We start from the raw sequence: 14,662 nt of genomic DNA on the forward strand, positions 1-14,662 counted from the left end.
GAGAAGGAAGCAGGCTCCCCGCCGAGCAGAGAGCCTGATGCAGGGCTCGATCCCAGGACCCTGAGATCATGACCTGAGCTGAAGGCAGAGGCTTAACCCACTGAGCCACCCAAGTGCCCTGGAATAGAATCTTAACACTGAGGAGGTAGTCTTCTCCAAATGTTATGATGATTAAATAAAACAATATAGGTAGATTACTTAGTAATATCACAACAAACATTTGTTGACATTATTATTTAGGTAGACACAAATATGTTACAGATCTATGTACTAAATTTTTCTATAGATGCGTAAAGACTACAATAATCTCAATAGTAATTCATACATATCTTTACTTTTTTTATTTATACGAGTAGGGGTACTGGAAAAATCAGCGGTTAGGCTCGGGCTAGCAGTGATTTAAAAATAAAAACACCATTGTAAGAGCTGCTTCGGAAAATTATGCTCCACGTGTAGCACCTGGTGGAGGAACACAATCCTTTTCGCCGCGGAACTGAGCATCTTAGGAACCTTTCTTTTGTGAGAGTCTGTCCCAAACCGGATCTGAGTCAGCTGAGGAACTAGGCTGCCGCACACGTTGGCGCGGTGTGTGGGGGTGGAATTGGCCTCCGCACCGCGAAAGATCCATCCCGGAAGTAGTTATTGGTCGTCTCCATGCGCCGGTTCCTGGGCGTCGTAGAGTCAAGGCGCGAGGCTCGGACCGAGAGGTAGAACTGGAGGGGACGCTAAGCGCCCTCCGCCCGGGACGCGAACCTCTGCCCCCGCGGCGCTGGTCCCGGGGCCAACATGCTGCTCCTGCCGAGTGCTGCGGACGGCCAGGGCACCGCCATCACCCACGCTCTGTCCTCTGGTACGTGCCCACTCAACCCCGGCTCCGTCCCGCGTTAGCCGCCCTTGCCTCAGTCTTTCACCAGCGCGACTCCAAAATAGGTCTGTTCTTGTCCCTGGCGACTAGCCCCCGGACTTGTGGGGCCGTGGCGCCAGTGCCTTTTGGCTCCAGGCTCTACAGTAATCCTTGCCCAGCCTGAAAGGAAGGAGGGAGGGGGCGTCTTCTTTCTGCTCCTAGTTTCTTCCTCCTTTCCCGGCTGCTGACTCATGGACCGGCCGGGGCAGTTCGGGACCGAACCCTCTAGTACCCTAAAAAGGTTCTTGAAAGCATCTCCTTGCCAAGGCGAGAAACTGCCCGCAGCGAGCTCCCACGTGCCTCGGGTCGTACAAAGCCTTGCTGCTGGTGCTCTGTTAAACACCTCGCTCCCGCTCTGCGTTTGCTTTGGCTTTTTTAAACGTCAGAACTCAAGACGCTGCTCCCTATACTCGTAGTTAGTATGAAAAGGTCGTTGCCAGTACGGCTGCTAAGATTTGTGTAGACAAAGTTTTTGAGGAATGATTAAATGAAAGTTAACTGGCTACTGTAGTTTCTTTAACGTATAGCCCAAGACAGTCGTGGATATTGTAAACCTAGTCTCCAGTCGGCGATCCACATTAATTACTAGTGCCGCTTGTAGAGACAGTTGTCGGGTGTGATTTTGAGCATATCTCGTGGCACATGTTGCGTTCTGCTTACGGAAGTCTGTGTGTAATCCTAACACCTGAAGGAAAAGGCTTGAAAGGCGATGTTCTTAAAAACTGCACCCTTACAACACAGCTAGTACTGATTGAACGGAGAGTTTGAATCCTGTGTTGTGTATGGTGCAGGAGATCTTAATTTCCCAAACCAACTAAAGCATGTAAAGTCAGTTATTCTTAGAAAATTGTGGCCATTAGGTACAAAGGGCAACTTACATTTGCGTTACTTATTGCTGAAAGAGTAAAGCTTTTTTCATTCATATGGTCTATGGAATTAAAATGAGTTTATTTCCCTGACTCATTACCTTTTTGGAATTGTTAATATACAGATGTATGGTGATTTATCCCTGCTTCTCAGGAATGATGAGAAAGCCTTACTTTGTGGTTTTCAAAGTGGTTTCAAAATATGGTTTGTCATTCAGTCTTCCAAGGAAACCATAGAAGATAGATATTGTACCGTTTTACAGTTGAAGACATCCCTGACTCGTTTCACATAGTTACTAATTGTCAGAGCTAGACTAAATCCAGAGCTCCTGATTTCATATCTAGAGCTTGTTTCACTATAGCAGAGCTGTGTCAGTAAATCCTCATTAGCTGCTTGGAAAATTGTCTCCCAGAACAAATCATTGCTCATGAATTCTTAAAAATTTTAAAAGCTATCTGAATTCAGGGTTTTAATTAAGATATTTTGACTTGTTTTTGAAAATTTTTTTTGATGAGGATGGTTTATCATTTTATTACAATCATTAGTCTAAAAGGAAAGCACTTGGCAACATTTCTCCCTGCTCGTCACCTTCCTCTCATATTCTCAGAAAAGTTTTGATTTATTGTTGACATTGCTGAATGTTTTGTCAGATAACTGGAAGAGGTTGATTGAATACTCTGTAAATATTAGGAAATGATTATTGCTAACCCTCATGTTAACTGGAATGCAGGCATACCATGTTTAATGGCACTTTATTGTGCTTTGGTGATAGTGCATTTCTTACAGTTGAAGGTTTGTGGCAGCCATCTGTTGAGCAAGTCTATCAGCACAACTTTTCCAACAGTATTTGCTTACTCTGTGTCTCTCACATTTTGGTAATAAAGTATTTCAAACTTTGTCTTGATTCTTATGGTGATCTGTGATGTGATAATGATTCGCCGACAGCTCAGATGATGGTTACCATTCTTTAGTAATGAAGTATTTTAAAATTAAGGTATATAGATGTTTTTTTAAGACCCGATGCTATTGGACTCTTAATAGACTACAGCATACTGTAAACATAACTTTTATATGCCCTGGGAAACCGAAAAATGTATTTGATTCACTTTTTTGCGGTTTTTGCTTTAATGGGGTGGTCTGGAACCAAACCTGAACTATCTCTCAGGCATCCCTGTACTGCAATTATTTCTTCAGTTGATGGTTTTAAAATTACATTCTGATGCTGTTTTGATCTTATATTGCCTCGAAACAGATTTATTCCATGCAATACATTGAAGCCTCTCTTAACGCTTTCAATCACAGCCTCAACACTCTGTCAAGTTGAACCTGTGGGAAGATGGTTTGAAGCTTTTGTTAAGAGGAGAAACAGAAATGCTTCTGCCTCTTTTCAGGAACTGGAGGATAAGAAAGAATTATCAGAAGAATCAGAAGATGAAGAATTACAGTTGGAAGAGTTTCCCATGTTGAAAACACTTGATCCCAAAGACTGGAAGGTATTTAATATCTGAATCTTTTGTTCAGTCAGATGCTTTGTGAGGTATAAGAGGTTTTCCCACGAGTTTTCCATCATTAAGCCACGTTTTAAGATGCTTCAACAAGAGAACCATAATTGAGCACCTGTTTATTGTTAAGCTCTGAGTGGGATAGCACTGACTGTAGAATACTATCTCTGCTGGAAAAATCCAGGAGGTGTTCCCAAAAAACATAATTTTTGAGCTGGCCCTAAAAGGATGACTGACAGTTTATGAAGCAGAGAATGGAGAAAAGGTGTTCTGGGCAGAAGGAATAGATCTGCAAAGACACAAAGGAGTAAAGAATGTATAGCACTTCTTCGGGGATTAGTGAAGAGTAGGCTGGGTAGGGTGCTTGAAGGGTAGTGGTGAGAAGTTAGTCCTGAAACAAGACTCTAGACCAAATTCTGTTATACTGTCCTTTTTATGCCATGCTAATGAAGGAACTCAGATTTTATTTTCAGGGCAGTAGGAAGTCTTCAAAAGTTTCTAAGCTAATTTTAGCAAAGTAATCTCCTGGCAGTACAGAAAATTGCTTGAAAAGGGAGGGCAGGGCTGGAGGGGAAGTGAATAGTTTGCTGTTACAGGGCTAGTGCAATAATCCAAGCCTGCAAATGCATACTTGAGCTAAATTTATGTCCGGGTTTTGAGGAAGAGGGAATGTGTGCTTTTTTTGGAGGTAGACTTGATAGAGCTTGATGACCTTGACTGTGTGGTACAAGAGAAGGAGATGTACTCAGAAGACCCCTGAACATTCCAGCTTGAATGACCTGCTGGAGTTTGATGTCGGTCACCAACACTGGCATGCAGGAAAAAGGAAGTTTGTGGGAAATGTGGTGTTTGTGCTCAAGTTGGGCTGTGTCAAAATTCAGATATTAGTAACATACGAATGAAGTCTTCCTAGTAAATGGTTAGAAACTGGTCTGTGGTTCTGAAAGGAGGATAAAGCCAGAAACGTTGGCAAGTTGTAGGTGGTAGTGGAACCTGGGGGAATTGAATGACATCAGCCGAGAAGAAGAATATAGACAAATAGGTATCATAAAGCTTAAGTAGAAAACAGTATAATACTTAAATATGTGTACCGTGGAATTAGAGTGCCAGAATTCAAATCTGATTCTGCCCATTAAGGCACTGGGACCTTGGGAAAGTGACTTGACACATCTGTTTCATGCAGGGAGATTGCTAACAGCTCAAAGGAGTATGGTGAGGATCAATGCAGTGATGCATGTAAAGCACTTAACCTAGTGCTTGACACGTGCTAAATACTAAACAGGCAGTGGATGACAAGTTCCTGTCTCCTAGCTCGGGAGGGTTAAATGAGAGAAAGTGTATGTCTAAAGCACGTAGGAAAGTAAATAAGCCTTCAAAATGTTAGCTGATTCACATACTGTCATTATCCATTTTAAAAGAAAAGAACTGAACCAAGTTGAGGGCCTGAATATTTAAGGGGTGGGCAGAAGGAGAAGCAGCAAAAGATACTAAGGAGGGTGAAAGAGGTAGAAAGAAAACAACAAAAGAGACATTTGGTAATCCAACTAAGGTTTTTTGTTTTGTTTTGTTTTAAGATTTTATTTATCCATTTACAGAGATCACAAGTAGGCAGAGGCAGGCGGAGGCGGGGAGGCTAGCAGGCCCCCTGCTGAGCAGAAAGCCTGATGCGGGGTTTGATCCCAGCCCAGCCAAAGGCAGAGGGTTTAACCCACTGAGCCACCCAGGCGCCCCTCAGCTAAGATTTATTAAACATCAGGCACTAGACTCTTCCAGAAACTAAGAGAGGAGGAAGTCTCAGGAAGGACAAAACAGTCACGCATTGGAGAGGTCAGTCACATAATATGAGTAATAATAAAAGCCACTGGGCTTGGCACACAGAAGGTAGGTGACCACAAAGAAAGCAGGTCTGGTGAGTCATTGGGAAGGCCAGGAGTTACAGCTGGGTTGATTAGGAGGTGATGAATTGTAGACCACAGTGCAAAATACTCTTTCAGGGCTGGGCTATTGAGAAAATACTAACTTGAGAGAAAGGCAGGGTCAGGAGAAGATAGAATTGGGGACCATTGAGGTCTACCAGAGAGAAAAGGAAGAAAGATGGAGGTCTATCTGCCTTCGGCTCAGGTCATGATCTCAGGGTCCTGGGATCGAGCCCCACATAGGACTCTCTGCTCAGCGGGGAGCCTGCTTCCCCCTCTCTCTTTGCCTACTTGTGGTCTCTGTCTGTCAAATAAATTAAAAAAAAAAAAAAAAGGTAGCAGTGTTCATACATTGGTTCACTTAATTGTTTCTTTGATTGAACAAACAGGGATCAAGCATCTGCTTTGTGCCAGATGCTGTTCTGGGGCCGGAGGAGTCTGCCAAACAAGACAGTATCACTGCTCCCACATAGCTTCTATTCCAGTGAGGAGACAGACGATAAGTGAACAGTCGAGGACATGGTCACCCGGTGCTGGGCAAAGAAGTAGAACAGGGTGCTGTGATAGAGTGTCCTGATGACTGCTGTAGGTTGAGTGGGTGGGAAATGCCTGTGGAGTTGACATTTAAGATAAAACCTGAATGACACGCAAAGATCAGGGAGAATGGCATTCCGGGCAGAGAGCTTGTGTGGGGGCAGAAAGAATTGTGTCAGGAACTGAAGAAGGCGAATGGGTAGAACAGCGAGGATAAGGGAGTGGTGAGGAGGTTAAGGAGCAGTAGTCACTGGAAAGCTGTTGGAGAGTTGGAAGCAATAACAATTTGTAAGTCCTTTAGGGGAAACAAGAAGGAACAGAGTAGGCAGAGAAGGTTGTTTTAAATAACGTGATAACATTTATCCTGAGGACTGCAGGATGAGAAGATGGCAGCCATGTGAAGAGTGAGGGAATGTGCCAGGTGGGGAGAACAGCATTTGAGGAGAAAGGGCTCGGTGTCTGCACTGAACTGCAACATCAGTCTTGTATTTGGAAGTGAGTGACCAAGGTGGAGAGGAACAGACCAGGAATAGTGAGCGAGAGTTGGAGGTGCTCCGTGCATCCGGGGCTCAGAGGGGAGGTCTGTGCTCGAGCGAAGTGGGCACTGATAAGCATATACGGGTACTAACTATATTCTAGCCCTGGCGTTGGCTTGTATCACCCAGGACCAAATTATAGAGAGAGACAAGAGAAACCCCAGAAGGGAGTTTTGCAGGTCCTAGAGAAGCCAGTAGAAGTGGCTGAAAAAAGGTACTGGAAGGTGGGAGGAAAAGAGTGAATGCGTAAAAACACTAAAGGAAGATAGTTATTTCAAGGAAGGGGTCAGCTGTGCTGCCACTGAGAGCTGAAGTCAGGTGAGGGCAGGTGAGTGATCTTGGACTTGGCACCTGGAAATTCATACTGAAGAGAGCAGCCTCATTGCCCCTGGGTGGGAGTGAATGGAGCAGAACCAAAGTGGAGTGGTTTGAAAATGAATGCTAAAGGAGGTAAACGTGTGGACGGCCTTTTGAAGAAGTTTACAATTGGCAAAGAGCAGAGAAATGGAGATAGAGTGAAATGGAGATAGTATCTTGGAAGATACTCTTCCAAGAGTATTCCAAAAATACTCTTGGAAGTATTTTTAGGATGAGAGCTAACGGGGGCACCTGGGTAGCTCAGTCAGTTCAGCACCTGCCTTCAGGTCAGGTTGTGATCTCGGGGTCCTGGGATCGAGCCTCACGTCAGGCTCCCTGATCGGTGGGGAGCCTGCTTCTCCTCCTTCCTCTGCCCCTCCCCTCTGCTTGTGCGCACGTGTGTGCGCTCTCTTCTCAGATAAATCAATGAAATCTTTTTTTTTAAAAAAAGAGGATGAGAGCTAACAGCGTCTTTTCATACGGTTGAAGATGATCCAGTTGAAATTTAAGAGATAACCGAAAGATGTTACTGTTTTGAGGAGACTTAGAGAAGACAGGGCTCAGAAGCAAGAGGAAGGATGGAGTAGTTTTCTCTTGGTAGGACAGGCTCTTCCAGTTGTGAACGGAGGGAAAGGGAAAAGATCTATGGATGCCAGTAGGGTGGTAGGAATTCGAGTAGGGTAATTTACATTGCTCACTTAAGCAGGAGGCAGGGCTGTTGATAAGAGGGTGGAGAAGGATCTGTGAGATTGAGGAGACACTAGAGAAATAGTGACCTTAAGGAGTGGAAAGGGAAACCAACTGGAACAAAGTATGATTGCCAGGCATAATAAAGAAGCCCATTCATATGAACTTTGCTTTCCTGAATTTAAAGGGAAATCAGTCAGCCCTGCTTGACTTTTTCTTTCCATGTTACATGCCCTCAACTCCCTTGCCTCCCCACTCACTCCTCCAATACCAGATACACCCTTTGAGTTCTGTAGGGAGATTTCAGTTGCTACTTCAACTTGTAAATTCACAAGGATGTTAACCAAAGCAGAGACAAAAGCAGGTATTTCCTCTCCAGAGAAGCCTCATCGCTCAGTTTTGCAGTTTCCATCCAAATTACCTTTTTGCTTAACGTGATTCCTAGGCCTGTCATTGCCTTGGCCCAACCCTGTGGGGCTGTGATAATGCTTCCCTCTGTTCTGAAATCTTCCTGGCTATACTCTGATTTAAGGATGGCCATAAGATATTTGTAGGTGTTAAGAGAAAAATGGGCTCAGTAGTCAAGGAAGTTTGGGAAATGCTGGGTTTTGCAGGTGTGTTTGCATGGTGGTTGTTTGTTTTTTTAAATGGCAGGACTTCTCAGAGCCTTTATTAGGCTTATGTGTGTATAAATTATCACGAAGGCTGTATCACAGTCCACCACATTTCCCAGACTTACTACAGAATCCATTTTATATGCAATGTCTCACTGAACTCCTATTATGGGAAGCAGTATTTTAGGGTACTAACGTGAGGAATAAGATATATTGCTCCATTTCATACTTGACTCCCTTTTGTGTCTTTATCAGAACCAAGATCATTATGCAGTACTTGGACTTGGCCATGTAAGATACAAAGCTACCCAGAGACAGATCAAGGCAGCTCGTAAGTACTTAGTTCTTTTGAGAGAATCCAATATATGGAATATAGGAAGTGTTATCTTTTTTAAAAGATATGCATGATCATAGTCTATCGTCATAAATCTATATTCAATAGCATTTGATACATGTTCATAACATTGCATAACTACAATGTCCTTTACCTTCAGAAACAGAAAAAAGCAATCATTCTCATGCATGGGAAGGAGAAATGAGAAGGTGGGTGGGGTGGGTGTGTTTGTGACCAATAAAGAACATTCTCCCAATGGCAAGTTTTTAAGAAATAATGTTCATTTCCCTTTAGAAGTATGGCCAGCTGTATTTAGTGGAAGCTGCCTTGTTACTTAGGTTTTTTAATGTTAATTTGTGGTTTAGGTTACGTTTTTATTGATGCCACCTGGGTCTTCTACCCAAGAGAGAATTATCTGATGTTTTGCTGCTTTCTTTGTTAAAAAGATTAAAAATTTGGGGGGAAGTGTTGGGAACCTTGTCTTCACATGGTTTATAAAACAGCATCCCCTTAGTGCTCTACACCCCGTTTGCTTCACCTGGTTAGTAAAGTTTGATGAAAGAGGTGAAGGTGATTAGTTTTCTGTGTTTTATCTTAGGAGAATGTTCTGCCCTCCACTCTAGAGAATGGATATTGAGGTCAGAGGAGGTAAGATTGTGACCATATGGAAAAGGAGTTAGTGAGTCAAGGCCAGTCAGGAGGAGAAAGTATTGTGCTTGGAGGAAGATGGCTGAATGAGACCCATCTCATGTTGAAAAATACTAGTTGAGACTAAGTATAGTTGATAAACTCAAAATTTTCTCCACTAATGCTTATATTTAGGAAAATCAGAGGAGAGATATTTTTAATAAGATGAAGGAATTTATGAGATTATTTTAGATCTGTTCGGTTTCTTAAAAAGCTGGCATAGTTTTCGACTAAGCATATGTTAATGCATGTGAATAGTCCTTGCAGTATACATAAATGCCAGGGAAATTGATTTGCCGTGGAGAAATATTTGCAGAGTCTTGCTATGTGAAACAGCAGCATATAAATACCAAATGAGTCTTGATACATGGAAGTATGAAAACAGTTGATGTTTTAAGGTAAAGGAATTGTTTTTTTCTCTAAAGATAAGAAATGTACCATGAGCTGTAAAAGAAACATTCATTTGTTTCTAAGTCCGTTCATTTTATTGGCATAATAGAAGTTAATTTTTTAATACTCTATAGCCAGAAGTTCTGCAACCCCAGTGCACCAGATTGTTAACATTAAGTAGAATTATAATTCACTCTCTCCCACTATGTTGATATTCTTAGTATTTATTCAAAAGGAAACTGATGTTCTTTCTTTTTTTTTTTTTAAGATTTTATTTATTTATTTGACAGAGATCAATAGTAGGCAGAGAGGCAGACGCTGAGCAGAGAGCCCGATGTGGGGCTCTATCCCAGAACCCCAAGATCATGACCCGAGCCAAAGGCAGAGGCTTAACCCACTGAGCCACTCAGGCGCCCTGAAACTGATGTTCGCTTACCTCTGTCATTATAAAAAGGGCAGTTGCTTGCTTTACTGCTTTCTGAAATTTAGTTCAAAAGTAAAAATGCAAAGTTAGTGTTTATAAATCTGTAATGATTAGCACAGAGAGGCCTCGTAAAAATAAAAGTCTTACTGCATTTGAGATCCTTCAAGTGCTTACATCCTGTTAACACACATACAAAAGAGTTTTCTATTGTTTAATGCATTTTGAATTGCTATAATGAAAATTAGGAAGTCAGTGAAGGGTGAATAAAATAAGTGGTCTTTTTTTTTCCTTCTCTGCATTATCTGAAAAGAATAAATCACTAGAAAAGTTGAATGATGGGTTAAGAGCAAGTACTTGAATACTAAAAGTGGAATTTCGGTTGCTTACATAATTTTGATTTGAAGTAAAGTAGCCACACTGGCAAATAATGCACGTAGGTTTGCTACTCTTTGCACAGAAATAAAGTCTTTGGTGATTGGAATTTTCTAAATTTAATAATTTTAGTTCAAAATATTTCTGACATTTTAAACTGAAGCTGTTCCTTGTACTTCTTAAAAATTAAAAATCCCGTTTAGAGTCATTTTATAATAATAGCAATATGAATGTACAGTAAAAGCCTTTTTGCTAATGTACCTTCAGATCATTCCAGAAACTGTCTTCAGTGGGAGGAAAGGCAGATACCTTTGAAATTCCAGTAAGCAGCTGTTGTTCACAAATTACCCTTGTTTCTTTTTCAGACTGTGTTCTTTGGCATCCTTTATTTTTAATATTGAGAAATATCTTTTGCCCCCTCCACAATGGACAATGTAAGACCTTCTCAGGACTCTCTAATATACATGGATGAGTAAAGATTAGGCAGAAAACTCAGGGAAAAAAACCCAGTGCAGTATGAGGAGACTATCCAGCAAAAAATGGAGATATCACCTCTCTTAGACTTACAAGGTTCAAAAGAAAATTTAAGCATCTCCTCATGTTTTCAATAAAATATGAAGATACTGCTTTGGGGGTGTGGTGTAGGCATTGCAGAAAGAGACTAGGGAGAAAGAAGTAGAACTGTTTGTGGAAACTGATAACATGAGAGCAGAACTTAGAATTCCAAAGGTTGACATACACTTAGAAAAACAGTAAAGCAAAGGACAACCTTGAGGAATGTTCCCAAGATTTAGAGAGAAAGTATAAAGAGGTGCCAGATTTCTAAAGAAGTCAGAATAAATGTCACAAGCCATAATTACAAATAAAGAAGGAAACTGACCAATTTATAAGAAGATACTTCTTGGGATTGAGAATGTTTGCAGGCATGTGACTTAAATTTTACTGCCCAGCACAGTTCTTTGAAATTGATAGGAGAGCAGCGTGAGTTTGGCTGTACTGCACGGATTCTGTTTTGCCAGCAGGAGTGGGGCGCACTGCAAAGCTTTTGGCTTTACCCCACTGCCCTGGCTGTGGAAGTAGCCTCTGCTCCCTTTCTCGAGTTCCCCACGGTGCTGGGATCATCATACCTCCAAACTGTTGGGTCTGATTTGAATATAGTTCCTAGGTACATAGCTTCCAAGCCCTATAGTCTGACTCCTTCAGAGATTCTGTGAGCTGCCTGATAATGTTTATTAAATTCCTTTTCTGCTTAAAACAGCAAGAAGACAAAAATGCTTCTTCTGGAATGTTAGTGAGGAAACGTGATATACTAGACTGTAAAAAAAAAATTGGAGTTCAGAAAACAAAAATGTATTTGCCAGTTTTTGAAGCCCTGCAGTATACGTAGAAATTACTAACTTTATTATGCCTATAAAAAGATTTGTACATAAACGTTTATAGCAACCATATTCACAATATCCAAAAACTGGAAACCACCCAGTGTTCACCAGCAAGATCATGGATAAACAAACTGCTGTATATTCATACAGTAGATTAGTGCTAGGTGGTTAAAAAAAGAACAGATTACTCAGACATGCAGAAATGGTGATGAGTCTCAAAACATTAGGTTGAGCAGAAAAGTTACAAAGACAAACTATAATTCCATTTACATGAAGTTCAAGAGCATGTGGGTGAAGGAAATCAGGTGGTATAGGGCATGGGAGTTGACTGGAAATAGTAAAGGGACCTCGGTGATGGAAATGGTCTGTATTTTCTTTGGTGGCAGTTAGAGGGGTGTATACAGTTGTCAAAGTTCAGTGTAAATTTTTAATTCAATAAAAGATGTGATTAAACAAACAGTCACTTGAGAAATCAGATACACACTTTGGATCTTAGAAAGATAGAAAAATTGTATTAAGAGATTCTTTTTGTAAAAGTAAAATCATGGCCTATCAAAACTTAAGGGACAGCAGTTAGAGCTGCGCCATAAGTAAGTTCATTGCCTTAAACTAATGTTACTTTTTAAAAAGGAAAAATAAAATGGGTGTCCAATTCAAATGTTTAAAAGAATAGCAGTAAGGAACGTGGAGGGAAAAATAGAAGGGAAAACAGGAGTTCCCCAAAGTGAATTTATAAAAAGAAAAAAAAAATAGCGAAATATAGAAAGAAACCATTACAGAAGATATTTTTATTTATTTTTTTTAAGGTTGTTTTTTTTTTTTTTAATTTTGAGAGAGAGAGAGAACAAGCGAGCAGGAGGGACAGAGACAGAAGCAGGCTCCCCACCGAGCAGGGAGCCCACATGGGGCTCAGTCCCAAGACCCTGAGATCATGAACTGAGCCGAAGGCAGCCCCCTCACTGACTGAGCCACCCAGGCGCCGCAGAAGATATTTTTAATGGAGACCAGTATTAAATGTAATAGATGCAAAATTTTTGATTAAATGAACCTTTTTGAGGGGCGCCTGGGAGGCTCAGTCAGTTAGGTGTCTGCCTGCAGCTCGGGTCATGATCCCAGGACTCAGCTTGGGTCATGATAGAGCCTCAAGTTGGGCTCCCTGCTCAGCGGGGAGTCCCTCTCCCTCTGCATATCCCCCCCACAACTTGTGCTCTCTCTGTCTTTCTTAAATGAATAAATAAATAAAATATTTTTTTAAAAAATAAATGAACTTTTTTGAAATTGAGGAAATTTTAAAGGCAAGTGTTTCAAAGCTTTTATTATTATTATTATTTTTTTTTTAAAGATTTTATTTATTTATTTGTCAGAGAGAGAGAGAGAGAGCGAGCACTGGCAGACGGAGGCAGAGGGAGAAGCGGGCTTCCTGCCGAGCAAGGAGCCCGATGTGGGACTCGATCCCAGGACGCTGGGATCATGACCTGAGCCGAAGGCAGCTGCTTAACCAGCTGAGCCACCCAGGCGTCCCAGCTTTTATTATTTTAGAAAGAGAGTGCACAGGATTGGGCAGCAGAGGTGGGAGAGAGAATCTCCAGCAGACTCCAATGAGCGTGGAGCCTGACTCAGAGCTTGATCTCACAACCCTGAGATCATGACCTGAACCAAAACCAAGAGTCGGATGCTTAACCGACTTGAGCCATCCAGTTGTCTCTAGGAAGAAATTTTAAAAGCTATGAAAGAATTACCCCCTGAAAAAATGTTTCTGGGGCAGCTGGTTGGCTCTGTTGGAAGAGCATACAATTCTTGATCTTGGGGTTTTGAGTTTGAGCTCCACAATGGGTGTAGAGATTACTAAAATAAGTACATTAACTTTTAAAAATAATAATAGCACATTGAACTTAACAGCACATTAAAAGAATAGTATGGGGGCACCTGGGTGGCTCAGTGGATTAAGCCGCTGCCTTCAGCTCAAGTCGTGATCTCAGGGTCCTGGGATCGAGCCCCGCATCTGCCTCAGCATCCCTGCTGAGCAGAGAACCTGCTTCCCCCTCTCTCTCTGCCTTACTCTCTGCCTACTTGTGATCTCTCTCTCTCTGTCAAGTAAATTAAAAAAAAAAAAAAAAATCTTAAAAGAATAGTATGAACAGGTAGGATCTCCCTCAGAATTCCTCTTGGGAAATATTTTAATAGAGCTAAATCTATTTATAATTTAGATAATATGTGATTTCCTAAATAGTTAAAATGTATAAAACAGTTTAATAGCCATTAATAAAACTTTGCAAAGAAATAATGGTTAATTTCCTACTTTGGTAAGTATTTCCATACCCACAGCTAACACACTTAACCTTGTGGTATTAATAATATTACCATTAAAATCCATGGCAGAAACTAACCTGTTTATTATTTTTTATTCTATTTTAAGAGTGGTTTATGAATCAAGATATTAATTAAGAGAACTATTGGAGAAGAACTGTATTATTTGTGGGTAATACAGGCTCTACCTAGAAAACCAAAAAACGGTTGAGGCAGGTGGCTGGATGCAGGAAAAATACACAAAAATAACAGTTCTTGGAAGTTACCATCACATTTATTAGGACGGTATAATCATTTTAAAGATGATCCCAGGGCAAGAATAGGTAACCAGAAACAAATCTAGATTGAATTTACTGTGATAAAGGAGGCATCATACATCACTGGAGAAGGGATGGATTCTTAGGTGTGATTAGGACTTCAGTTAATGAGGGTTTAGATGTTTACTTGAATATGTTAAAATTCTTTAAAAATTTAAAGAATTTTTTTAAATGTTCACTTTAAACATGGAAAATACTAATGAAAGTACAAAATATATTGAAATTGTTGAGAATGATGAAATACCTTATAAGGTATAGGTACTGAAAAAAATTATAAAGGAAATGGTCAGTAAATATAAATGAAAATGATATATTTTACCTTATGTAAATGTAACTATACATATATATGACATATTTACATATATGTTATTTTTATATACGTAAAACTTCTGTTTTGAGGATTTTTCCACATTTAGGTTTCCTATTAGGTTAATTGGCAATGAAAATCTCACATCTCAAGAAGTAGAAGTTTTACATGTTTATAAATACATGTCATGAATATACATGTGTAGATAGGTATAATGTATGTGTATGA

The 14,662-nt window shown here is 40.7% G+C and overlaps 1 protein-coding gene across 2 annotated transcripts in view; it reads left to right on the plus strand.

The window, feature by feature from the left end:
• The first annotated feature begins 554 nt into the window (after positions 1–554).
• Positions 555–14,662, plus strand: part of DNAJC2 (DnaJ heat shock protein family (Hsp40) member C2) — a 34,288-nt gene continuing 20,180 nt past the window's right edge. Inside the window, exons 1-3 of one of the 2 annotated variants that reach the window (XM_080817954.1) lie at positions 555–850; positions 3,074–3,264; positions 8,173–8,248. In XM_080817954.1, coding sequence (XP_080674080.1) covers positions 787–850; positions 3,074–3,264; positions 8,173–8,248 — 331 coding nt within the window. In that variant the 5' untranslated portion in view covers positions 555–786. The remainder of the gene's footprint in view (positions 851–3,073; positions 3,265–8,172; positions 8,249–14,662) is intronic. The other variant, XM_080817955.1, reaches the window with a different exon arrangement.

Source organism: Martes martes, assembly GCF_963455335.1.
Source record: "Martes martes genome assembly, chromosome: 11".
Taxonomy (NCBI): domain Eukaryota; kingdom Metazoa; phylum Chordata; class Mammalia; order Carnivora; family Mustelidae; genus Martes; species Martes martes.